Consider the following 27,428-nt stretch of genomic DNA (forward strand, 5'->3'; position numbering starts at 1 on the left):
GCGAAGAGAGACTGGGGAAATCATTCTTGGCTCTGGGGTGGGGATCAAATTCGGCAATTCCGAGACCCCGCCAACACATCTTTAACCCGCCAACACAACGATCGGGAAATACTCATGAAATAAAAGGGAAATACAGATAATTACACATAATGCTTGAACGTCAGGTCTTTGTGATATACATATATAATATGATTTTTTGTGAGCTCTAGATAATGTAGCCCATTTATTTTCACTTCATACGCTACGTATGAAGTGAAAAGAAATGGGCTACATTCTCTAGAGCTCAGAAAAAATCATATTATATATGTATAAATAACATGGCAGCCTCCACAGCAACATGTGTGTGGAGGCTGCCATGTTTCCAAGCGTCTGAGCTTGCTCTGAAAAGTCCCAGCTTTTCCAGCACACTGGAAGCGCTGGGACTTACGTCACCAGAGCGCTCAAAAAACGCCAGCCATCTCACTTGCAAGTGTGAGAAAAACGCTCCAAGCGAGTTCCAGTTCGCTTGGAGCGCTGCCCAAACGCAGCCAATGTTTGTTTGCATCTGCCCTGACTGACCATGACTGTGAGACCAGCGGCTACATTTCTCACACTGTGCCGATCATCATGGCATGCATGGTGATGTTGAACTTGTGGCGCGCCACTCTTGTGCATAAAGTTAATTAACAGACAGGTCACAGACTTACTGTAGCGCAGCCAATAGTTTCTTGAGAGACTGTCAGAGTCACTGAGTAAAAGACAATAAAAAGCATTGGTGTCAGTGGAGACCTGGGGATACTTACCTTGAAATGAATATGCGTCGCCGTCTCTCAGTCTCTTCAATGTGCACAGCGCAAAAACCTTATGTGAATGGTGCTTGCCGCCCTCAGCTGCCGCCCCTCCCAAAGCTGCTGCCCTAGGCAGTGGCACGGGCCTTGTTGGCCTTGGCCATGATACGCCCCTGTTTGGTGTGTGATTTAAAAGGATGCAATGACTCAGAAATAGAGGTATCTTTAAAGTTGCCCATTTAAATGTTTGCACATATGAAGGAGAATGTTGACCACCATTTTGAAGATAATATTTATAATCAAACAGAAAATAAGTTATATCCACAACTGTAATAAAACCAAAGCTGGTTAACAAGACCAACCCCATTTGGAACGCTATAATATAATCCTGCTATATCTAACATCACCCAAATGTAAGCTACGCCATTTTTCTAATTGTTGTATGAAATGCTCACTATCGGGTAAGGAGCATGGCAGATAATAACTATTTGGTAAGAAGCATGCCAAGTTTTCCCCCAGTCTACACTAGAACACAAGGTCAATTGGAGGTTAACCAAAGCTGAAATAAGGGATCACACAATTTTACTAAATAGAAACATTTTACAGTTGTTCTTCCAATTCTCAATAGTCCTATGTCTAAAAGGGAATGCAGCACTTTTTTTGAACTGTCTGTCAGGGTGCCAGGAATCAGACAGACGAGAAGTGCAAAAATAATCACACTTTTATTAATAGCAAAAAAATTATAAAAATAATTAAGTGATGACATCACAATTCTGAGACTGCATCCTGTCTCACATGGATGATGCACACCAGTCTGGCCATAAAAGGTGTAGGAAATGAGCAGCATCCCCCACAATGCACCATAGTCAGGAAGAGAGGTGAGTAAAATGGCTGCCAGCAGCACATGGCAAACAGGGAAAAACCCCTGACACTGTATAGTTGAATTTAATGAGAATCTGCATATGATATCACAATTTCCTCGTTTATCACTTTAAAAATACATTTTCCAAACACTGTTTAATTATTTCTTGAAACAAATTTGCATGACCTCTTGTCTAAATAGGGTCAAAATAAGTGTGAATCACATTAAAAAGTTAAAAAGTTACAACATTCTTTCTGTAACTGAACTTACATTTGTAAGTCACAAATACATCTGATTTACCTAGAAATAGAATGGGCAGAAGTATAAGGTTAAATGTGATGTGACACAATACATGCATTCAGGGCCAGTTTGGCCTGCCGGGATACCAGGAAATTTCCTGGTGGGCTGCCCGGCTGGGGTCTGGAGGCACTCAGTAGCTGGAAGGGAGGTAATGCACAGAGTGACAGGCTGCTTTAAGTGCAGAGCTTGCATATTACAAGGTGCTGCTGCTCCGCTCCATATTAGCACCTATGGGAGAGGGGGGGAATGATGTAAGCGCTCCATGTCTGCTACCTGCACTGCTACAGGGAGGCAGGACACGGGAGCCGAGCAGGAGACCATGCACAAGGAGCTGTGACCGCTCTAACAAGTTAGTTGTTTACCTAAGTGGGGGCTGTATTGTATATAATATCCACCATGTGCAAAACTAGTGTACTTCGGGTGGGGGTGTCGAGAGGAATGGGACGCTGCCTAGGCTTGTATTGTATATAATATCCATGTGACAGTGCAAGACAAGTTACAACAACTTGAGATTCCCCATCAAACTATCCCAAATTAGCATATCTGTGATCACATTTAAAGCAGAGCTATCAGAGATTCTCCCCTAGCAGTAAGGGGTCCTAAACCCTGATTCTGTTTACTCTGCTAAATCCTGGGTGACTGAGATCAGCTGATAGATACAATAGAGTTTGTCAACAAGGAGGATTTATAACTTTTTTTTACTATTTAGAAACGAAAGTTAAATTTTTTTTAGATCTGTTGCTTCAGATACAGCTGCAGGAGAAATTATATTTATAAGATCTAGCTCCTGTTTACAATGGGGGGGGGGGCTGTTGGCTGGTGTTGGGGGCCAGCAGCTTACTCACTCAAACAGTCTCTTACTGTAAAAAAAACATTAGAAGCCAGGTCATAAGGACAATGATCTCTAAGGGGATTTTTTACAGTGTTTGTGGGTGAGGAGGACTGTGGACATGAGTGAAGCAAGTGCATAGGCACACTTAAAGGGACATGATACCCAAATGTTCAAGCTGACTAGACAATATCACCTGAACTTCTCTATGTAAAAAAGGAAGATATTAACCTAAACATTTCCAAGGTATTTACACACCACTGTAAAGAGACTTTAAGACATCAGAATGCTATTACTGTGACTTGCAAGGGAGTGTGCAGACACAGTCATGTTAGTTTCCTATTCAGTTTAAGGAAGTTTACTGTGAAATCTCATGAGATCACAGCCAAGCAATTCATGACCTCTGCACTGCTGATACCGATTGGCTATTTTTATTTATTTTTTTCAACTTACAGTTGGACAGCAGCTGAAGTAAAACTGTTTACACAGCACTTACTCTGGTTAACTGAAGACATTTTGAGGTAAAATATCTTCCCTTGTTACATAGAGATGTTCAGGTGATATTTTCATGTCAGCTTTTTACAGTTATGCGGAATCATGTTTAGGTGATTTAGAATATGAGTATTATGTCCCTTTATTGTGTTTCCAATGCAGAGTTTCCAGCTGCAGAGTATAAAATTAATGGGAAATAGTTTGTTTTTTTTGTTTATTTTCTCATAAGAAATAGCTACTGGGAGGATTATCACAAGTACCCCTTGAGAAAAATCTAGCATATGCATTCTATGGACTCAACAGACTTTAGGTCTGGTCTTTTAATGTTTAATTTCTGCTTTTCATTCCAAGTCCTGCATTTGTTTTATTTTCAATTAAAGTGAAGGTAAACTTTGAAAGTGCCCCTGTTTTTAATAGTATTTTTAAAAACCAGGCTTACATTCATCAAAGTTTAGAAAGCAGCCATTTTGATTAAAAACTTACCTTTGTTTTTTTCACAGCCAGAGCAGCTGCCCCCACCCGGAGATCCTCTCTTCACACATCATCAATGACTAATCCAGCTTCCTCCAATCACGGCATGGCCTCGGGTAATGACTCCCCTGGGGGGAAAGCCGTGATTGGAGGAAGCCGGATTAGTAATTGATGACTTGTGAAGAAAGGATCTCCTTGTGGGGGAAACTGCTCTGGCTGTGAAGAGGTGAGAGGTAAGTTTATAAACAAAACGGCTGCTTTCTAAACTTTAATGAATGAAAGTGCCCCTGTTTTTAATAGTATTTTTAAAAACCGGGCTTTCATTCATCAAAGTTTACCTTCACTTTAAACATATTTTCTATGCATTTATTTTTGAACGTTAACCATTGTGAACGCAAAACCAAAATGTATAGCAGGTCCAAAATGAGTCCTCTACACATAATACTAATTTCTATTGGAGACAGCTGATATCTTCACAAATTAAGAACTCAAGAGATTTTTTTTTCGAACAAACTTCAGCGTAAATGTTGGAAGCATGGAGTGAATGCCTTTTTTTTTTTTTTACTGTGAAGGTAATTTGTTACTTAAATTAGGACTTTTATACTGCAATGAATAGAGTAGAAGACATAAAGTGTGCAGGATCACGGGCAGAATAAAAGTCAAGAAAATGTAAGGAGCATGCGAACACTATTCAAGTCTGAAATTAAAAGGAAGAGTCAATAATTAGCTAGTCAGATAAGAACAAGGTTTGAATGTTTTAAAAAGTGATGTGACAAAGGCTTCTTTTGAAGAAAGATGGGACAATAGCACAGTACAAGCAAATGAGTGAGTGCATGGCCCAGAAATGGGGCTAAAGGATAGAAGAGGTCGGGAGATACAAGATCATGCAGGTACATGGTAGAGGGAGAAGAAATGAAAGCAGGTACTTGTGGGAGATAAGGGGAAAAGGATTAATGAGAAAGGGGAGCTACAGGCCAAATACATGACATAGTGGAAATACAGTGCAAAATGGACTCCACCTAACCGTTGTCAAAGTTAGCAAAGTCCTGATTTGTATTACAGAGGGATGAACAGCTGGCTATAGAAAGTCTGAGATAGAAATTAAACTTTTAATACATTCTGTTTGCCTATTCACTGTAACCACTGAGTCAAATGCATTTATTACCGATTATTCCTTGTGAGAGCAATTAGCATAGCCAGTCCAATTCTGTACTAGCCACATCATACAAAAGATAGTGTGCTCCCAAAGCTATGCATTGATGCCTTATAGAAGCAAAAGGCAAGTTGCACAGTGTTTCAGCCTTTGCGTAACTGTCATTGACTTCTACTAAGCATGTTTCCCTTTGTTTGTATGGAGCATGTGGTACAGCATCTGATTGGCCTACTAGCTGCCCGTAAAACAACAACAAAAATACATTCAAGTCAAGGGCTTCCTGGAAGTACAGTGATCAGGCACACAGCAAAAATAGTAATAGGAAACCACTATTTTATAAAACATGTTTCATAATCAAGGATTCTGTAAGCAACCAGTCACTGCTAGCATTTCAGCTCTTATATGAAATAGTACTGGGTAACTGGGAGAGTAACAAATAATCATACACTATAGGAAGTGCTAAATCGGGAAAATCAGTTCATCATGGCAGGGTAAGATTCAAATGAATAGTTTTCTGCTGGTCCTGCTTCATTTTCTGAATCATCAAAACAAACATATGATATGAAAGCCTGAACCTCAAAGGTTACAGTGTCACATCTATCACAGATGTCTCAGCATCTGGTAGAATTCTTTGGCTACCTTGCATTACACAATAACTTCCAGAAAACCATGCATGGTGAAATATTCCCCTACATGAATAGTTTGGTAACTAGAAATATCTGATTCACAATGCAGTGGAACTGGAATGTGAATAGCTGAGATTGCCCTGACTTCTACAAAACTATTATCACAGAATTGCTGCAAGTTCTTCCATGATAACTTATGTAAACAGCACAGTTATTCTGTCATATTGATTCCTGGTATCATATTGTCATGGAAACAGAAGGGAACTCCAGTTTTCAAAACCAGCAGGACAGGGATATTTTCCAGAATGTGTTTCGGTAATCCAGACCACACAACAATAGACTAAATCTATGGTGATAACAGTCCATCTGGGCTGCTGATAGCTTATTCCTTATAAGTATCTGCTGTCCACAAACCATCAGCTGGGGATTTATCAATAAAGATGAAGTCAGTAAGCTCAGCTTCAACTTCTCAAATTGCTACAATCAAAACAATAAATGTAATTCTCCAGATTACTGACCACCTGGACAAACTTGCAAAAAAAAAAAAAAAAACTCTTGAGAAACTTGTGAAAGAGGGCTACCAGAAAAAAAGCCCTATTTCATGACAAAAAACAAGGATAAAGTCTACTTAGGGTTTTATAGAAATCTCCTGATATTTTATATTTGCTACAGGAGTTGTAAAATTATTGGATCCGGAGGACTAGAAGAAAAAACTTTGCTGTGGACAGGCAATAAAAACTATATAATGTATATTGTTTATCAACGGATATTAGAAACTTGAAAACCATTACCCCTGGAGGTGTCTTAACCTAAAGGAAGAAACAGCCCAGGAATGGCTTAAAATCCATCTTCCTTTGCCTTGGCTTGCATCATCTTCTTAGAATAGACCGTCAGTTTCAATCTGTAGGGCGCACCTCTACAGGGGGCGACAGAGCCGATCAGGGGAGGCGCGGGAGCAGAAGCAGCAATTTGTTTTTAAACAGATCAGCTTAGGGCAAGGGCGGTATGTTGTAAGTACAATCTTAAAATGTATTTCTCCTACATTGGTGTGTCCGGTCCACGGCTTCATCCTTACTTGTGGGATATTCTCATTCCCTACAGGAAATGGCAAAGAGAGCACAACAGCAGAGCTGTCCATATAGCTCCCCCTCTATCTCCGCCCCCCAGTCATTCTCTTTGCCGCTCTGTACAAGTAGCATCTCCACGGGGATGGTAAAGAGTATGTGGTGTTAGTTGTAGTTTTTTATTTCTTCTATCAAGAGTTTGTTATTTTAAAATAGTGCCGGTTTGTACTATTTACTCTGCAACAGAAAATGAAGAAGATTTCTGTTCATGAGGAAAATTATTTTAGCACCAGTAACTAAAATCCTTTGCTGTTCCCACGTAGGATTGTTGAACCAGAGAACTTTAAAGGGGGAACAGTTTGCAGGCTTATCTGTTTCAGGTATGATCAGTCACTATTCTAACAAGACCAAGTAATGCTAGAAGACTGTCAGTTATCCCTTAGGGGATAGGTAAGCCATTTTCTTAGACTCAGTAACAGAATTAAGGCTTATAATTAGGGCTCTATGCTGGTTGACACTATTGTGGGCTAAGTCGTTTGCTTTTTATCATGTTTAAGTGACTTCAAGTGTTTTTTTCAAACTTAAAAACACTTTTTGGGTATGTTAGTTGCGCCTGGCAGCCGTTTAGACACCTATTTTGGTCAGAAAGGCCCCTTCACTCTGGATGACAGTGGGAGGAGGCCTCATTTTTGCGCCTCAGTTGCGCAGTTGACTTTCAGCAGAAGGTTCATGCAGCTTCACGTGAGAAGTCAAGAGGCTTAGAAAAGGACTTATAAGAGGTTTATTAGTTTTTTCATTACCCATAAGGAAGGTAAAAGCTGCGGTGGAGACTGTGGCAGGGGACTGTAGTGTATTAACCGGTTGATTGCTGTTATCAGCTCCGGTTTGGGCATTTAAGGGTCAATTGCTATAAAACTTGGTGTGCAATATTTTCATAGCTTTAAGACACTACGGTAAAAATTTCAGAAAAATTGGATATTGCTTTGTTGTTTTTCTGACGTTTCAGTAATAAAGTGTACTTCTTTAATATTTAAAGAGACAGTAACGTTTTTGTCTAAAATTATTTTTTTGCATTAAAAAAGCTGCCTAGGTTTGTCTAACATGTCTGTGTCTTCAGATAGCCTATGTTCTGTGTGCATGGAGGATAAGGTGGTTCCACCATTAAATGTTTGTGCAAATTGTGCCATAGGGTCCAAACAAATAAAGGACAGTACTGTCACATTTAAAAATGTTGCCCAAGATGATTCTTCAAATGAAGGTAGTGGGGATAGTTCATCATCCTCTCCTTCTGTGTCAACGCCAGCTTTGCCCGCGCCAGCGATACCTAGTACATCTGAGGCGCCTATGGCTGTTACTATGCAGCAATTAGCGGCAGTAATGAATAATTCTTTAGAAGCATTTTTATCCAAGCTGCCTGTTTATCCTAGAAAGCGTGATTGCTCAGTTTTATATACAGAGGATGAGCAAGCAGACGCAGGGGATAATTCATCTGTGGTACCCTCACATCAATCTGAGTTGGCGGTGAGGGAGGGCCTGTCTGAGGGAGAAATTTCTGACACAGGAAAAGTTTCTCAGCAGGCAGAGACTGATACCATTGCATTTAAATTTAAACTAGAACACCTCCGCGCCCTACTTAAGGAGGTGCTAACTACTCTGGATGATTGTGATCCTTTGGTGATTCCAGAAAAATTGTGCAAGATGGACACATTTTTAGAAGTTCCAGTGCAGTCTGAGGCGTTTCCGATACCCAAGAGGGTAGCGGATATCGTGACTAAGGAGTGGGAGAAGCCAGGTGTACCATTTGTTCCCCCTCCTATATTTAAGAAAATGTTCCCCATTGTTGACCCCAGAAGGGACGCATGGCAGACGGTCCCTAAGGTAGAGGGGGCAGTTTCTACATTAGCTAAGCGCACAACTATACCAATAGAGGACAGTTGCGCTTTCAAAGATCCTATGGATAAAAAACTAGAAGGTTTACTTAAGAAAATATTTGTTCAGCAAGGTTACCTTCTGCAACCAATTTCCTGTATTATTCCTGTCACCACGGCGGCGTCTTTTTGGTTCGATGAACTAGAAAATTCGCTTCAGAAAGAGACTCCTTATGAGGAGGTCATGGACAGAATTCATGCACTGAAGTTGGCTAATTCCTTTATTTTAGATGCCGCTTTTCAATTAGCGAAATTAGCGGCGAAAAATTCAGGTTTTGCAATAGTGGGGCGCAGAGCGCTTTGGCTAAAATCTTGGTCGGCGGACGTGTCGTCCAAAAATAAATTACTTAATATTCCTTTCAAGGGTAAGACCCTATTCGGGCCAGAATCGAAAGAGATTATTTCAGACATCACTGGGGGAAAGGGCCACGCCCTTCCACAGGATAGACCTTTCAAAGCAAAAAATAAGTCTAATTTTCGTTCCTTTCGCAATTTCAGGAACGGACCGGCTTCTGGCTCTACAGCCTCTAAACAAGAGGGTAACACATCCCAGTCCAAACCAGCATGGAAAAGATTGCATGGCTGGAACAAGGGAAAACAGGCCAAGAAGCCTGCTGCTCCAACCAAGTCAGCATGAAAGGATAGCCCCCGATCCGGGACCGTATCTGGTGGGGGGCAGACTCTCTCTCTTTGTTCAGGCTTGGACAAGAGATGTTCTAGACCCCTGGGCTTTAGAGATTGTCTCTCAGGGGTATTTCCTAGAATTCAAGGACCTTCCACCAAAGGGAAGGTTCCATCTTTCTCGCTTGTCTTCAGACCAGACAAAGAAACAGGCATTCTTACATTGCGTAGAAGACCTTATCAAAATGGGAGTGATTCACCCAGTTCCAAAAGCAGAACAAGGACTGGGTTTTTACTCAAACCTGTTTGTAGTTCCCAAAAAGGAGGGAATGTTCAGGCCAATTCTGGACTTAAAAATCCTAAACAAATTTCTAAGAGTTCCATCATTCAAGATGGAAACAATTCAAACAATTCTGCCTATGATCCAGGAAGGTCAATATACTACTACTGTGGACCTAAAGGATGCATACCTGCATATTCCAATCCACAAAAATCATCATCAGTTCCTAAGATTCGCCTTTCGGGACAAACATTACCAGTTTGTGGCCCTTCCCTTCGGGTTGGCCACCGCTCCAAGAATTTTCACAAAGGTGCTAGGGTCACTTCTAGCGGTACTAAGACTGCGGGGCATTGCAGTAGCACCTTACCTAGACGACATCTTGATACAGGCGTCTTCTCTTCCCAGAGCCAAGGCTCACACGGATATTGTTCTAGCCTTTCTAAGGTCTCATGGGTGGAAGGTGAACGTAGAAAAGAGTTATCTGTCCCGGTCACAAGGGTTCCCTTCCTGGGAACAATAATAGATTCGGCAGAAATGAAAATCTTTCTGACGGAGGTCAGGAAGTCAAAACTCTCAAAAGCTTGTCGAGTTCATGCCATTGCTCAGCCGTCTGTGGCGCAGTGCATGGAGGTTATAGGTCTAATGGTGGCGGCAATGGACATTGTCCCATTTGCCAGAATTCATCTAAGACCACTGCAATTGTGCATGCTCAAGCAATGGAATGGGGATTATGCAGACTTGTCTCCCCAGATACAGATGGACCAGGAAACCAGAGACTCGCTTCTCTGGTGGTTGGATCAGGATCACCTGTCGCAGGGAATGAGTTTCCGCAGACCAGAGTGGATCATTGTCACGACCGACGCCAGTCTCCTAGGCTGGGGCGCGGTGTGGGACTCCCTGAAAGCTCAGGGCCTATGGTCTCGGGAAGAATCTCTTCTCCCGATAAACATTTTGGAACTAAGAGTGATATTCAATACGCTCCTGGCTTGGCCTCAACTAGCGAAGGCCAAGTTCATAAGATTTCAGTCGGACAACATGACGACTGTAGCGTACATCAATCATCAGGGAGGAACGAAGAGTTCCCTGGCGATGAGAGAAGTATCCAAGATCATCAAATGGGCGGAGGATCACTCCTGCCATTTATCTGCAATTCACATCCCAGGAGTAGACAACTGGGAGGCGGATTATTTGAGTCGTCAGACTTTCCATCCGGGGGAGTGGGAACTTCACCCGGAGGTCTTTGCCCAGTTAACTCAACTATGGGGCATTCCAGATCTGGATTTGATGGCGTCTCGTCAGAACTCCAAAGTTCCACGCTACGGGTCCAGGTCCAGGGATCCCAAGGCGACATTGGTGGATGCATTGGTGGCGCCTTGGTCATTCAATCTAGCGTATGTCTTTCCACCGTTTCCTCTACTCCCCAGGCTAGTAGCCAGGATCAAACAGGAGAAGGATTCGTGATTCTAATAGCTCCTGCGTGGCCACGCAGGACTTGGTATGCAGACCTGGTGAATATGTCATCGGTTCCACCATGGAAGCTACCATTGAAACAGGACCTTCTAGTGCAAGGCCCATTCGAACATCCAAACCTAGTTTCTCTGCAGCTGACTGCTTGGAGATTGAATGCTTGATTCTAAGCGTGGGTTTTCGGAATCAGTTATAGATACTCTGGTCCAGGCTAGAAAGCCTGTAACCAGGAGAATTTACCATAAGATATGGCAGAAATCTCTCTATTGGTGCGAATCCAAGGGTTACTCATGGAGTAAAATTAGAATTCCAAGGATTCTTTCCTTTCTCCAAGAAGGTTTGGAGAAAGGTCTGTCAGCTAGTTCTTTAAAGGGACAGATATCTGCTCTGTCTGTCTTGTTACATAAACGTCTGGCAGCTGTACCAGATGTTCAGGCGTTCGTACAGGCATTGGTCAGAATCAAGCCTGTCTACAGACCTGTGACTCCTCCATGGAGTTTAAATCTAGTTCTTTCTGTTCTTCTAGGGGTTCCGTTTGAACCTTTACATTCCATAGATATTAAGTTACTATCTTGGAAAGTTTTGTTTTTGGTTGCTATTTCTTCTGCTAGAAGAGTTTCTGAATTGTCTGCTTTGCAGTGTAATTCACCCTATCTGGTGTTCCATACAGATAAGGTTGTTTTTTGTACAAAACCTGGTTTTCTTCCAAAAGTGGTTTCCAATAGGAATATTAACCAGGAGATAGTTGTTCCTTCTCTGTGTCCTAATCTAGTTTCTAAAAAAGGACGCTTGTTACACAATCTAGATGTGGTTTGTGCTTTAAAATTCTATTTAGAAGCAACAAAAGATTTTAGACAGACATCTTCATTGTTTGTCGTCTATTCTGGTAAGAGGAGAGGTCAGAAAGCTACTGCTACCTCTCTTTCCTTTTGGTTAAAAAGCATCATCCGATTGGCTTATGAGACTGCCGGACGGCAGCCTCCTGAACGAATTACTGCTCATTCTACTAGAGCTGTGGCTTCTACATGGGCCTTCAAGAACAAGGCTTCTGTTGAACAGATCTGTAAGGCAGCGACGTGGTCTTCTCTGCATACTTTTGCCAAATTTTACAAATTCGATACTTATGCTTCTTCGGAGGCTATTTTTGGGAGAAAAGTTTTACAAGCAGTGGTGCCTTCCGTTTAGGTTACCTGACTTGTTCCCTCCCTTCATGTCCTAAAGCTTTGGTATTGGTTCCCACAAGTAAGGATGAAGCCGTGGACCGGACACACCAATGTAGGAGAAAACAGAATTTATGTTTACCTGATAAATTGCTTTCTCCTACGGTGTGTCCGGTTCACGGCCCGCCCTGGCTTTTAGTCAGGTTTATAATTTTTGTTTTTTATACACTACAGTCACCACTGCACCCTATGGTTCTCCTTTTTCTCCTGACCGTCGGTCAAATGACTGGGGGGCGCAGCTAGAGGGGGAGCTATATGGACAGCTCTGCTGTTGTGCTCTCTTTGCCATTTCCTGTAGCAGGGAATGAGAATATCCCACAAGTAAGGATGAAGCCGTGGACCGGACACACCGTAGGAGAAAGCAATTTATCAGGTAAACATAAATTCTGTTTTTAAACGCTGGCAGTGGCTACTACTCATTGCACAGTAGGCTACTTTTTTCCCTGGACATGTGTTTTTTTTGCTGTTCTCTCAAACACATGAGGGAAGATGTTTTGCATTTATCATCTCTTTAAAAGTAGGTAGACAAAGCAGCAAATAATGATTAAAAGCCATTTGGGTGTTTAGTTGCATATGAAGTAGTAGAGAGCAACACTGGCACCACTTTTCTTTTATAAATCGCTAGTGATTGATTTAAGAGTTATTGATCTCTGAATGTGTAGCTACCTGGTCTGTGCATAATGATTGCCTGACTGATGGTGGTCTGATCATCTGGAGAATGTTATAAAGCTTATAGGGTTACATGATATTTTGTGCCTATGATTCTAAGGCCTCAGAACAAGGACAGGAGTCCCGAAAAGTAGGTGCAGTATGGGAAAAGCCTTATAGTAGGGCATGGGCGGTGGTGATAACGGAGTGAGGCGTGGGCTGTGTGCACACTTCTGCCTTGGCAGGCTCTGGCGTTTGATAAAAATTGAACCCTGGAATTAAAGGTAAAAAAGCTACATTTATAGTGGGAGTGCACTAATCTCTGCTGATACTCTTATCACAGCTCTTAACATGTATATAGATATGTAAGTGTTTGCACCTTATTATTTTTTTGTATGAACAATGCAACATATATATTTTATGGCCACTAGATGGTGGTATAGGTACTCTTTATTTTATCTTCATGGCCCGACTAAGCAGTGTTAACAGTCCCTTTAAAAGTGTTTGCATGTATAATGAATTTGATTTAAAATCCGTATTTATTTCTATAACACAAATTTTAATTCAAAATTTTAAAATTGTAATTTTAGTTATTTATTTTAGATAAATATTTTTAATTCTACAAATGCAACATTTTTTTTATTATTTATTTATATGTATTTATTTATATATATATATATATATATATATATATATATATATATATATATATATATAATATTTATTTATATGTATTTATTTATTTATATTTATTTATATATATATACTAGTCCTAAAGCCTGTGTACACGGGCCATTTTCTGCAGTGCAGCCGTCCCACCCGCGCTCCGTCTGACCACACCCCTGCCACGCCCGCTCCTGCTGGTCACACCCCGCAACACTGCTCCAGTCTGGACTTGTCACGCCCGGACAGGTATGTTTGTCCTTGTGCAGTCTCAACTGCGCATGACAGCTTCGGACAAACATACCTGGCCTTTTATTATATAGGATGTGTGTGTGTGTAAGTATGAGTATGTGTATGTGTGTATGAGTGTGTTTGTGTATGAGTTTGTACTTCATTTGTACTGTATTAAAATGGATAATCAATATTATATGTAGTCCACATTGGAGTTGGTTTCTCTTCTGCATTTCCTCTGAGGCCTTAATATGTATCCATGATATATTCATGGCAACGACTTCTGAACTAATTTTTGTAATGTAATACCATCTATTGCGTGTGGGGACAGGGGGGCTTGGGGAGACTCATCTTGAAACTTTTGGCAAAGGGGAGGCCCACTGTCTAAAACTTTGAAAATCTCTGGAATAGACTTATCACATGAATATATGGCAGAAATCTATGCTGGTTTTTATTCCAATCCATCAGTATTCCAATGTGAAAACGCTCAGGTGATCTGCTTTGTTTTCTAAGTCATTCCATTCCATCAGAAGAGCTGCCTTGTAAATTAGAAAAAATAAAATGATAAATTCTAGTTTAACAAAAAACTATAAGAAACTGGGGATCACTAGTAGGTATTTAAGTGATGGCTAATTAATTTAGTGTCAATGATGACAGACTAATATGTTTGATGTAGGTTTTTAATATAATTATTAACCCCTTAGTGACCACAGCACTTTTCAATGTTCCTACCGTTTGGGACCAGGGATATTTTTACATTTCTGCGGTGTTTGTGTTTAGCTGTAATTTTAATTTACTGTACCCATACATATTATATACTGTTTTTCTCGCCATTAAATGCACTTTCTAAAGATACCATTATTTTAATCATATCTTATAATTTACTATGATTTTTTATATAAAATATGATGAAAAAATAGAAAAAAAAACACACACTTTTTCTAACTTTGACCCCCAAAATCTGTTACACATCTACAACCACCATAAAACATCAATGCTAAATAGTTTCAAAATTTTGTCCTGAGTTTAGAAATACCCAATGTTTATATGTTCTTTGCTTTTTTCGCAAGTTATAGGGCGATAAGTACAAGCAGCACTTTGCTATTTCCAAACCATTTTTTTAAAAAAATTAGCGATAATTACATTGTAACACTGATATCTGTCAGGAAGTAGCTAGTGTAGCTGCCCCCCTCGATACTCCCCCCCCCAGATCCCTTCCCCAATGCTTATTCTCCTTCTCCCTCTCCCGTCTTCCCTCTCCCTCCATCAACATGCTGTTGTACGCGGACGCACCCTCTGCCGTTTACTCCCGGATCCGGATACCCAATGTTTAAATGTTCTTTCCTTTTTTCGAAAGTTATAGGGCGATAAGTACAAGTAGCACTTTGCTATTTCCAAACCATTTTTTTTTTTTTAAATTAGCGATAGTTACATTGTAACACTGATATCTGTCAGGAAGTAGCTAGTGTAGCTGCCCCACTCAATACTTCCCCCCCCTCCCAGATCTCTTCCCCAACGCTTATTCTCCCTCTCCCGTCTTCCCTCTCCATCCATCAACATGCTGTTGTACACGCGCGCACCCTCTGCCGTTTACTCCCGGATCCGGATACCCAATGTTTAAATGTTCTTTCCTTTTTTCGCAAGTTATAGGGTTATAAGTACAAGTAGCACTTTGCTATTTCCAAACCATTTTTTTTTTTTTTAAATTAGCGATAGTTACATTGTAACACTGATATCTGTCAGGAATTCCTGAATAACCCTTCACATGTGTATATTTTTATTTAGTAGACAACCCAAAGTATTGATCTAGGCCCATTTTGGTATATTTCATGCCACCATTTCACCGTAAATGCGATCAAATAAAAAAACATTGTTAACTTTTTCACAAACTTTAGGTTTCTCAGCTTGTGCAATTGTGGCACATTTTGGTATATTTCATGCCACCATTTCACCACCAAATGCGATCAAATAAAAAAAAGTTCACTTTTTCACAAACTATAGATTTCTCACTGAAATTTATTTACAAACAGCTTGTGCAATTATGGAACAAATGGTTGTAAATGCTTCTCTGGGATCCCCTATGTTCAGAAATAGCAGACATATATGGCTTTGGCATTGCTTTTTGGTAATTAGAAGGCCGCTAAATGCCACTGCGCACCACACGTTTATTATGCCCAGCAGTGAATGGGTTAATTAGGTAGCGTGTAGGTTTAATTTTAGCTTTAGTGTAGAGATCAGCCTCCAACCTGACACATCCCACCCCTGATCCCTCCCTAACCCCTCTCAAACAGCTCCCTTCCCTCCCCCACCCCACAATTGTCGCCACCATCTTAAAAGGCTTTTTTTTTAATAGATATATATTTTCTGTAGTGTAGGATCCCCCCCTAAGCCCCCAACCTCCCGATCCCCCCAAAACAGTTCTCTAACCTTCCCCTCTACCTATTTGCCGCTATCTTGGGTACTGGCAGCTGTCTGCCAGCACCCAGTTCGCTACAAATTGTGCTTTTTTTTATTTAAATATAATAAAACCCCAATTTTTCTGTAGTGTAGCTGCCCCCCTCAATACTCCCCCCCCAGATCCCTTTCCCAAGCTTATTCTCCCCTCCCTCTCCCGTCTTCCCTCTCCCTCCATCAACATGCTGTTGTACACGCGCGCACCCTCTGCCGTTTACTCCCGGATCCGGAACTCTTCTCAAGCGATGGGCCGCCCACCCGCCTCCCTCGTATCCCTCCCATGCCACCAACGATCGGCACCATCACTGGCCGATGCAGAGATGGCCTCAGGCTCAGAGTGGCCCTCTCTGCATCGGTTTGCTTAAAAAAGGGTATTGCATGATGCCTCAATATTGAGGCATCGCTGCAATACCCTGATGTGCCTGACACGGTCGCCAAGGGGTTAAAGGGAAATAAAAAAAACCTTTTTTTTCTTTCATGATTCAGACAGAACATGCAATTTTAAACAACTTTTCAATTTACTTATATAATCAAATTGTATTAGTTTTACTGTTTGCCTTTGTTTAAAAGCAGGAATGTAAGTTTAGGAGTGTGCACGTGTCTGCAGCACTATATGGCAGCAGTTTTGAAACAATGTTATACATTAGCAAGAGCACTATATGGCAGCCCTATTTCCTGTCATGTAGTGCTCTAAACATGTGCACACTACCTATCTAGATATCTGTTTAACAAGGAACAACACACATTTCATAATAAAAGTAAATTGGAAACTGTTTTGAAATTGTATTCTCTATCTGAATAATCATTTTGAGTTTCATGTCCCTTTAACATCATTTTATAGTAATAATTTGCTATAATTTTCCCTAATGTTATACGTGTAACTTGAGCATTCTTTATAGCTTTCTTATAAAAAAAAAATGTTAACATAAACTGAGAGTCAAGCAATCTAACGCAAAACAGGCAAAAAAAAAAACAGGTTTTCAACAGGTCCAAGGTGTAGAAGTCCAAAAATAATGCAAAATGTAACATGTTTTCTGATGAATTGCAATATCAGTGTTAAATTGTCCCTGTGAAAGTATAGGTGGTGTTTATTGTGCCAGTCTGAAAACCTTATGATAAATATTGTCGGGTTTCAAATGGATTCTAATGGATTTTAATTATTAAAAAAACATTGAAAAGCCATGAGATGTACGCTTAAAGGGACAGTAAAGTCACAAAAAATCGTTCATGATTTAAATAGGGCATGTCATTTTAAACAACTTTCCAATTTACTTTTAATACCAATTTTGCTTTGTTCTCTTGGTATTCTTAGTTGAAAGCTAAATCTAGGAGGTTCATGTGCTAATTTCTTAGATCTTGAAGACTGCCTCTAATCGGAAAGCATTTTGACAGTTTTTCACCACTAGAGGGCGTTAGTTCATGTGTTTCATATAGATAACATTGAGCTCCGGCACGTGAAGCTCCTAAGAGCAAGCACTAATTGGCTAAAAATGCATGTCTGTCACAAGAACTGAAATAAGGGGGCAGTTTGCAGAGGCATAGATACAAGGTAATCACAGAGGTAAAAAGTATATTATTATAACTGTGTTGGTTATGCAAAATTGGGGAATGGGTAATAAAGGGATTATCTACCTTTTTAAACAACAACAATTCTGGTGTTTACTGTCCCTTTAAGGGAATTCTAAAAGATTAGATAGGGTCCAAGAAAAAAAGAGATTGCTTACATTGAATGGAATGAGATAAGCTTTCTAACTTATATCCCGCTGTCTCATAGGCCAAGCGAATCAAGCTCCTCAACCAAAAGGACAAAGAAGTAGAAGAGGCTTTCTGCCCCTTGCGCTTCCCAGAATACACCACAAAAAGAGATGTAGACTGTCGGAAATCCTTTGTAGCCTGAAGATAGAACTTTAAGGCATGAACCACATTCAGGTTATGAAGTAACCTTTCCTAAGAAGAAGAAGAATTATGGCACAAAGAAGGAAAATTTCCTGATTGATGTTACAGTTAGACACCATCTTAGGAAGAATGCCCAAACCAGTGCCAAGCACAGCCTTATCTGCATGAAAAACCAGATAAGGAGGCTCACATTGCAAGGCAGCCAGTTCAGATACTCTGCGTGCCGATGCAATGGCCAACAGGATGAGGACCTTCCAGGACAGAATCTTAATGTCAATGGAATGCATAGGCTCAAACGGAACCCTCTGCAATACCTTAAGGACCAAGTTTAAGCTCCATGGGGGAGCAGACTGTCTAAAGAGGCCTGATTCTAGACAGAGCCTGAACAAAAGATTGTATGTTGGGGAGCTCAGCGATTTTCCTATGCAACAAGACTGATAATGCCGAAATATGTCCCTTTAAGGAACTGGCGGCAAGACCCTTCTCCAAACCCTCCTGGAGAAAGGACAGAATACTGGATACCTTCACCTTATGCTAAGGATATCCATGCTTCTCACACCAGGACAAGTAAGTCCTCCACACCTTATGGTAGTTGCGACGAGTGACTGGCTTCCTTGCCTGAATTAGCGTAGCAATCACACCTTCAGAAAAGCTTCTCTTGGCCAAGACTAGGAGTTCAATCTCCATGCAGTCAGCCTCAGAGAATCAAGATTTTGATGTTGAAAAGGACCCTGTTCCAGCAGATCCCTGCTGAGATGACATCCCTACCAGATCCGCAAACCACGTCCTCCACGGCCACGATGGAGCAATCAGAATGGCAGAAGCTCGCTCCTGTTTGATGCGTGCCACTACACGAGGTAGAAGTGGTAACGGTGGAAAAATGTAAGCTAGGCTGAACCCCCAAGGCACCGACAAGGTATTTATCAGCTCTGCCTGGGGATCCCTGGACCTCGACCTGTATCAGGGTAGTTTGCAATTGAGTCTGGATGCCATGAGATCTACCTCCGCAAACACTTCGGGGTGGAGAGACCATTCCCCCGGATGGAAAGATTGCCTGCTGAGAAAATCTGCTTCCCAGTTGTCCACACCTGGAATGTGAATTGCTGAGAGCGAGCAGCAGTGGGACTCGCTAGGGAGCTCCTCGTACCCCCCTGATGGTTGATATAAGCCACTGAGGTAACATTGTCGGTCTGGAATCTGATGAAGCTGAACGACCCCAGAGGAGGCCATGCCTTCAGAGCATTGTAGATTGCTCAGAGTTCCAGAATATTTATCGTAAGGAGAGACACCTCACGGTTCCATTTTCCTTGTGCCATCCTGGCACCCCAAACAGCTCCCCATCTCCCAGGACGGTCTCAAGAAGGATGTCCCCATGGACAGTTGCTCCGGACGGATCCACCAAGAGAGAGAGATCCGAATCCGAATATCCATGGATATCTGCTGTGATAGATCTGAATGATCGCCGTTCAACTGTCTCAACATGCACAATTGAAGAGGTCTGAGATGTAACCTGGCGAATGGAATGACATCTATGCTGGAAACCATGAGTCCGATCACCTCCATACACTGAGCCACTGAGGGGCTTGAGGAGGACTGAAGGGCAAGACAAGAGGACGCAATCTTCCTGCGTCGATGGTCTGTGAGAAATATCTTCATGGACATAGAGTCTATGATCGTGCCCAAGAACTCCATCCTGTTGCTGGGAACCAGGGAAATCTTTACTGAGTTGATCTTCCAACCGTGAGATTGGAGCAAAAGAAGAAGAGCCCTCGAAAGATCCTCTGCGAGATTGAGCGACGGCGCCTGGACTAGGATGTCGTCCAGATAGGGCACCACAGCAGTGCCTCTGGTCACTGCAAGTAGCGCCCCCAGAACCTTCGTGAAGACTCTCGGGTCCGTCACCAGGGGAGGGCCACAAACTGGAAGTGTTGGTTCAGAAATGCAAATCTTAGGAACTTTAAGTGGTCCCTTTGAATTGGCACATGAAGGTAAGCGTCCTTTAAGTCTATAGTTGTCATGAACTATCCCTCTTGAACTAGGGGCAAAATAGATCTGATCATTTCCATTTTGAACGATGGAATACTCAGAAACTTGTTTAAACACTTTAGGTCCAGAATCGGGCGGAACGTGCCCTCCTTCTTTGGAACCACAAAAAGATTTGAATAGTATCCCAGACCCCTTTCTGCTTGGGGTACTGGTACGAAAACGCAGAGAAAGGAGAGATCCCTCACACACTCTAGAAAGGCCTCTCTTTTCTGGTCTTGAAGACAGGTTTGACAGGAGGAATCTGCCCCATCTGAACCCTATCCTGTAACCCTGGGCAAAAACCTCCAGAACCCAATGAATCTCTCCCGTAGGAGTAATGGTTGGACCCTGAGGCGCTGCATGTGCAATTGGAGATGAATGCAGGGAACGCACCTCACGGGGCGTGGGAACCCTCAGAGGTGGACGGCTCAGTAGTACTAGACATCCGTTTACTTTTAGATGTCGTAACTTTATTAAGGCATGTGGAACATAGTTGAGCAGGCTGTTCTACCAGAACCTCCTTACAATAAACACAGGAATGAGACCTTGTTAAAGAGGGAGAACCCTCGAACGCGTCAGAGTCCTCCATAGCTTTTGCTGGTATTACGGACTAGATTAACTTAATAAACAGGCACCTTTATACCTCCAATGGCACTCACTACCTCCTATGACCCGGGCTACAGAAACCGTTTTGTTTCCTGCACTGCTGATCAATAGAGGAAAAGAGATAGCCACACCTGGTCACATGGAATGCCTGGCAGGACCTCCCCTGCCTAAGGAGAAAACGTGCCAAAAAAGGGCCGCGCAATACTCCCGTAAGTCACCTGAAAGTTCCACACATTGCCATAGCCTCATCTTGCACATAACACAGCAATGATACAATAAACAATATCATGTATAAACCCCCCTGTTCAATAATCCCCTTTCCAGGAATATTAACCCTTTATTCTTTAAAGATAAAAGGCGTCACACTGTGACTCTGTCTTCCGTGTTATCATTATGTAATAAAAAAATGAAATGATCTTACCAGAATCTACGCCGTGGAACAGTAACACGGCCCTTCAAGTGTGACAGGTTAGTAGCTTCGCTCCTGACATGGACTTGAGTGTGAAAAGCAGGCAGAGAAACTCGTCAACGCTGATTGCTTGTGGAGCTGTTAATATGTGTCGGGATGGTTTCGCAGAAAGACTCTCCCTGCATCTCCGGACTCTAACTTTCGCCCAGGCTCTCACTGAGAGGCTGACAGGACTACTTAAAACTCCAGTCCCAATGCGAAGAGTACTACCCTCCATACTCCGATCTTCGGCACTTCTCTGCTGTCCTCCTGTGACGAAAGGCAAAGAATGACTGGGGGATGAGGGAAGTGGGGGAGGTAATTAAGCCTTTGGCTGGGGTGTCTTTGCCTCCTCCTGGTGGCCAGGTTCTTTATTCCCAACAGTAATGAATGAAGCCAGGGACTCTCCTCCCCTTTAGATGGAAAAAGGACAAAAATATGCAAAATGGCTAAAATAGTCAAATCTGGGCCAATTTCTCAAAATGAGGGTCTGAAACTACAGAGGAGATGGCAAAAACCCTTTCCCTTAACACTCTTTTCCACAGCATTAATATTTTTACTCCTTTTTTGAGGCCTTTGAATAAAAACCTGATGCATTATCACATAATTACACTTGCAAAAAGTATACTGTCTCAAGCATCACAATTATCACAAAATGTATTGTATACGTGTATAATGTCTTTTCCCAGTAAAACCTAGCAAAGAGAGCATGCCTACTTAAAGGGGCAGGAAACACTAAATAGATTTTATAACTATAAGCATAGTATTGAGATTATTCCCCGCCTCCCTCTAGTCATAGGAGCTACCATATTGAAATCTATCTTTCACTACATTCCAGTGCTGATGTGTTTGCATATGTGCAGCAACTCTCCTTCAGATACCTGAGGTGTAACCTAGGTTCCATAATGGCATGATTAAAAGGAGATAAATTAAATATGTTTAATGTCCCTTTAATATTTGTAGAGTTACTTTTACCTTTAGTTGCTAAAGTGCTCAGAATGGCAACAAAACCAAAGTGACATGCGGTGTAATATGGCTGCTTGCACTCAAGCTTGGCTTCCTTGAAACCTACAGTGGTTTCCAAAAGTAAAATAAATAGTACTTTTAACACTGTACAGTAATGCTGCTATCTAAATTGTGAATAGAGATCAGTGTTCCCTCTAAGGCCAGTTTTGTGTGTGGCCCAGCAGTGAAACAGTTAACTAGGGACACAAAGAGTTAGAAACGAAAAAAGTAAATTTATGCGTACCTGATAAATTGATTTCTTCTATGGTAAGACGAGTCCACGGACTCATCCTTTACTTGTGGGATATTATCCTCCTGCTAAATGGAAGTGGCAAAGAGCACCACAGCAGAGCTGTCTATATAGCTCCTCCCTTAGCTCCACCCCCAGTCATTCGAGGTGACTGCAGTTTAAATCAAAAAAATATAATCTGTCTTAAAATGACAGGGCGGGCCGTGGACTCGTCTTACCATAGAAGAAATCAATTTATCAGGTAAGCATAAATTTACTTTTCTTCTATAAAGGTAAGACGAGTCCACAAATTCATCCTTTACTTGTGGGATACAATACCAAAGCTACAGGACACGGATGAACGGGAGGGACAAGACAGATGGTTAAACAGAAGGCACCACTGCTTGAAGAACCTTTCTCCCAAAAATAGCCTCCGAAGAAGCAAAGGTATCAAATTTGTAAAATTTGGAAAAGGTATGAAGCTACAAAACTGTTCAACAGAAGCATCATTTTTAAAAGCCCATGTGGAAGCCACCGCTCTAGTAGAGTGAGCTGTAATTCTTTCAGGAGGCTGCTGTCCAGCAATCTCGTATGCCAAACGGATGATGCTTTTCAGCCAAAAGGCAAAGAGAATGACTGGGGGGTGGAGCTAAGGGAGGAGCTATATAGACAGCTCTGCTGTGGTGCTCTTTGCCACTTCCTGTTAGCAGGAGGATAATATCCCACAAGTAAAGGATGAATCCGTGGACTCTTACCTTTATAGAAAAAACAATGTTATACACTCCCTAAAGGAAATGCCTAGAAAACAAGACATCCTAGAGAGTGTGGTACTACTGTCCAATAAAATCACTTGAAATATACCTAAGATGCTTGTTTTAGGGGCCATGCATATAGGGGCCCACATTGGCTGCAGGGAAAATGCAGCAGCAATAAACTACAATGATATAGCCTGCAATCTAAAACAAATACAAATTAATTCAATACATTTAAAACATCATGAAAAAAAATGAGAACAGAGATGTGCCACAAGCTAGCATAAATAGAACAAAGCAAAAGATATCTAATGATATTTTATGTTACATTGCCAGCTGATGATTTATTTATTTTGAGAGAGCAGACACCTATAGATTTATATAATTCTTATGTATGTGAAGTATATTGGGCACATGTTAATTTTTAAAACACTAAATATTTCATGTCCTTTATAGGGCAGGCTGGAGGTTAGTGATAAATATGTATCTCACCTTAATGAGTCCTGGTACCAGTAAGTGCATCTCAGATGTAGGGATAGATTCATCCAATAACTCCCAAGATCCCTCATCCCGACGGCACTCCAAGCCGTACCCGCTAACAGGTATAGATGAGCGCAAAGGTGGAGCCCACTGCAACAGAATCCCACGACTTGTCTCATTGGCAGCCAGGAAGCGAGGTGGTGACAGGGTAAGGTGTAAATCTGTGGTGGGCAGAGGAGGAGGCAAGGTGGTAGGAGGAGAACCTGATAATGCAAAAAAAAAAATTATGTTTAAGTCCTTCAGATAAGGAAAGAGAGCATGGCAGCTACCTCTGATTAAATACAAAACAGGATGTAATTATATAACACACAAATGTACAATTAATTGCTCAAATTGGTAATTAGGGTGTCTGAATTGTGTTATGCAGAGGAAACAGGTGTCCTACATACTCACTTAGAGGAAAAGCAGTGATTATCTCACTGAAAGGTCCACTGCCAAGTTTGTTCTGAGACAGGACACTAAACTGGTAGCCAGTGTCTGGCTGGAGACCCTCCACTACCAGATGTGTGGCACTCACTGCGGCCGAAAGGGATACCCAGTCATGGTGCAGGCGTGTGAGTCTCTTTACCCTAGAAAGAAAAACAAAAAATAAGAAATTAAATGTCAAGAAGGAAATGCAGTTAAGAGTCTGATATAAAAAAGAGATATAACTACAAAGTGGAAAGAAAATATGAATTGTATTAAAAAGATGTAAAGTACAAAGTACAGCTGTTATGAAATTGTTTGTAGAAGAAAGGATAACCCTCAGTGCAGTGGTGTATTTAGGCTTTGCGCTACCCTAGGCACTCAAAATTCTGCTGCCTCCCTACACCCATCCATGGCAGGGAGTAATGTGAATTTTGTTTCATGGCATTTCCAAAGAAAATGTTCACAAGGACTTGCAAAACACTTGCATACACACACAGTTATATACACGCACAAACAAATATACACATACACATCTATCTATTGCTGCAATATATATATAAAACCCCAACAAAGATTTCTTGATACAATATTTCCCCAAACACAATACTAAGTGCTGAAAGCCAACAGAACTAAAGGCAATAGCTAGCTAAATAAATTAAAGGTTCAGAGTTACGTCTAAAAAGTAAGCTCCATGGGCAGTCTCTTATTATACCCCCTATAATGTAAGCTCCTTGGGCAAAATCTCTTTTTATATATCTGTATCATTCCCCCTTAAAAAAAACTGTAAGCTTTGTATAAATATAGCCACAAAAAAGTGCTCCCCCCTCCAATCTGCTGCCCTAGGCAAGTGCCTTGTTTGCCTAGGCCAAAATACGCCCCTGCCTTAGTGCTATAAAGGGCAAATGCCAGGTATAATCTGCACTAACTGAGTTAATCATGGAAATGATGACTGTAATATCATGGTAAACATATAACTTTCTCAACCTAAAAGTAATCAAGGGGCAAATAGACAACAATTAAAGAAAAAAGTTTGAGATATCCTGAAAGTGAGTTATTAATGTGCAAAGATCCATAGACAGATTACGCACCAAGCAAAGAAGAATTTTGTGACAAAGCTTATAATACAAAGTACAAAAAACCTCTAATGTATGGAGATGTAACAATAAGACAAAACTGTGTACCAGTTTCATACTGTAGAACTACACTAACAACATAAGACATAGTTTTAACATGCATTTCTCTCTGTAGTACACTGCATTCCCAAGGTTTTATACTACAACACCCATCACTTCTGAACCTTTTAGTGTTATTCTATGTGCCAGAGAACCTTTTAATTTGCAAAGCTTAGCCACATTTAGTCTGGGCAGGCAGGACTGGCACAAGAATAAAGGTTATTTAAGATTACAGCTAAAACTAAAGGGGGGAATAATGTACATAAATATTAGTGACAGACAAAAGCAGAACTCACAGTGGAGCATACCATACGCTGAACCTTTGGAAATATCCACCATCAAAACCAGGTATCCAAGATACATTGACTGCAGCAACCAGTGGCTGGACAGTAACATTGCTCACAGCATGTGGGCTGGTACCTGTGAAGGGCATGGAATGTGAGTCTGGCATAAGCTATACACAAGATGCTGTTCCTTTCATTATCAGCTGTATAAACGTGTACATTTAATGGCAATTATTATAGCATTCAAGAAGTCATAGTTTAAAGTAAAATAAATATGTGTAATTATAGTAGAATGGTAAGTCTTTTGCCTCTTTAGGTTTCTAAAATGCTCAAAGATAACACTCTAACCCTTTCCTGAATAGACAATCCTGTGATTATTTTTTGTAGATAAAACACTTATTGTAAATTAGATTGTTTTGGACCAGCTTCAGATTAAACCCTTCTGTACATATTCCACTTCTTTCTGTTCGTTATCCAGATCTTAATAAAACCAACCAGACTATTATCCCTTTCCATATCAGACACTCAGACCTCTTTCAGATCGGTCCTACCTGCTCTCCTTCCCAAGTGACCCTATCCCCTTCTATATTAAAGACCTTACTCCTACTTTTCCAGATCAGATATTCCTATCTCTTTCCAGATCAGCGTAACCTGGTTAACTTCCAGATCAGATGCTTCGGATCCAGAGCAGAACCTTAAAGTTTTCCATCATACTTGTACATTATTGGGTCTTTCTTTTTGTGTAGCCTAACAGATTCCCCCCACAGATCCAATGTTCCTATCCTCCTCTAATCAGCTCAATTAATTAATCCTGCGTAATTAGGTTTTAAAAACATATCTTTTTTTACCCCAATAACAGGTATAAACACTGAATTATCTATTCATTAACACACTTCTTTTTTTAACATAGTCACTATAGAAATTACATCCTTACCAAGGACAAAGACTGCAGTTTGGGTGCTGATGGTCGCCACATAATTGTAAGCAGTACATTCCCATATACCATGCTCCTCTTTGGTGAGAGGTCGGAACACCAAGCTACTGTTTACATCCATCTGAAAGGAACTCTTCCCAGATACACCTAGCTGTGGGGAAAGTAATTACTAAGATTTTGTAGTTAAAACTGCAAGCTTATAAAACTACCTTGTTGAATTATTTAATCAGACGTTTTTCACATTTGTTGTAAAAAAATTCCCTAGCAGTTGGAGTCATGCAAACATGTACACACAGCCCTCACTTCTTACCTTTGTCCAAGTGATGACTGGAGGAGGATCTCCTGAAGCTGAGCACTGGATGATCAGCTCTCTGCCAACCTCCTGAAAATATTCATCCTTTGGGAGAACAGTAAAAGTTGGAGGATCCTGAAATGTATAGGAGTGTGAGAACCTCAATATATGTAAGAGCGGAGTGAAACGATAAAGCAAACAGATTAAAGACAAATAAAGATAGAGAGATAAATAGTAAAGAGACATTGCATTTTCATGGACAAAGGTAAGAAGAATGTCTCTCATATTACAATGATGCTGCTATACCTTCAAGATCACTTGTGTGGGCAGAGATGTTCCGGCTGTGCCGAAGCTGTTGTAAGGTGTGCACGTGTAAGATCCAAGTGCATCATCATTTCCTGTAGCTATTACTAAGGAGCCATCATCTTCCATACGCCAACCAGGGAACTAAAATTAAAAGTCATGGATCATTAGACAGTCTAAAAGTACATTACTTAAAGGAGCATAGAAGCGCTGCGAAATCTGTTGGCGCTCTACAAATAACAGATAAAAATAATAAAATCCACTTCCTGTCCAAGACACCCCAAACAAACTACAGCTTTAAATTCCTCCCACTTCCCACAAAGTAGATGAGGAAAAAAGTAGATGAGGAAAAAAAAGTGCAAAACTGCCACCACCTGAACAAAAGAAAAAAAAGGGCAGGCTCGTGGACTCCCCATCGTGAAATAAATTAAATTTATTAGGTAAGCATAAATTATGTT

The 27,428-nt window shown here is 41.1% G+C and overlaps 1 protein-coding gene across 1 annotated transcript in view; it reads right to left on the minus strand.

Annotated features, from left to right (window-relative positions):
* The window catches only part of IGSF9 (immunoglobulin superfamily member 9), a 217,708-nt gene that overhangs the window by 50,910 nt on the left and 139,370 nt on the right, over positions 1–27,428 (minus strand). Inside the window, exons 9-14 of the mRNA XM_053719910.1 lie at positions 26,974–27,114; positions 26,686–26,802; positions 26,376–26,526; positions 25,454–25,577; positions 23,971–24,146; positions 23,530–23,780 (exon numbers count right to left, since the gene is read on the minus strand). Of these exons, the coding sequence (XP_053575885.1) occupies positions 23,530–23,780; positions 23,971–24,146; positions 25,454–25,577; positions 26,376–26,526; positions 26,686–26,802; positions 26,974–27,114 (960 nt within the window). The remainder of the gene's footprint in view (positions 1–23,529; positions 23,781–23,970; positions 24,147–25,453; positions 25,578–26,375; positions 26,527–26,685; positions 26,803–26,973; positions 27,115–27,428) is intronic.

The sequence above is a fragment of the Bombina bombina genome, chromosome 1, assembly GCF_027579735.1.
Source record: "Bombina bombina isolate aBomBom1 chromosome 1, aBomBom1.pri, whole genome shotgun sequence".
Classification (NCBI taxonomy): Eukaryota; Metazoa; Chordata; class Amphibia; order Anura; family Bombinatoridae; genus Bombina; species Bombina bombina.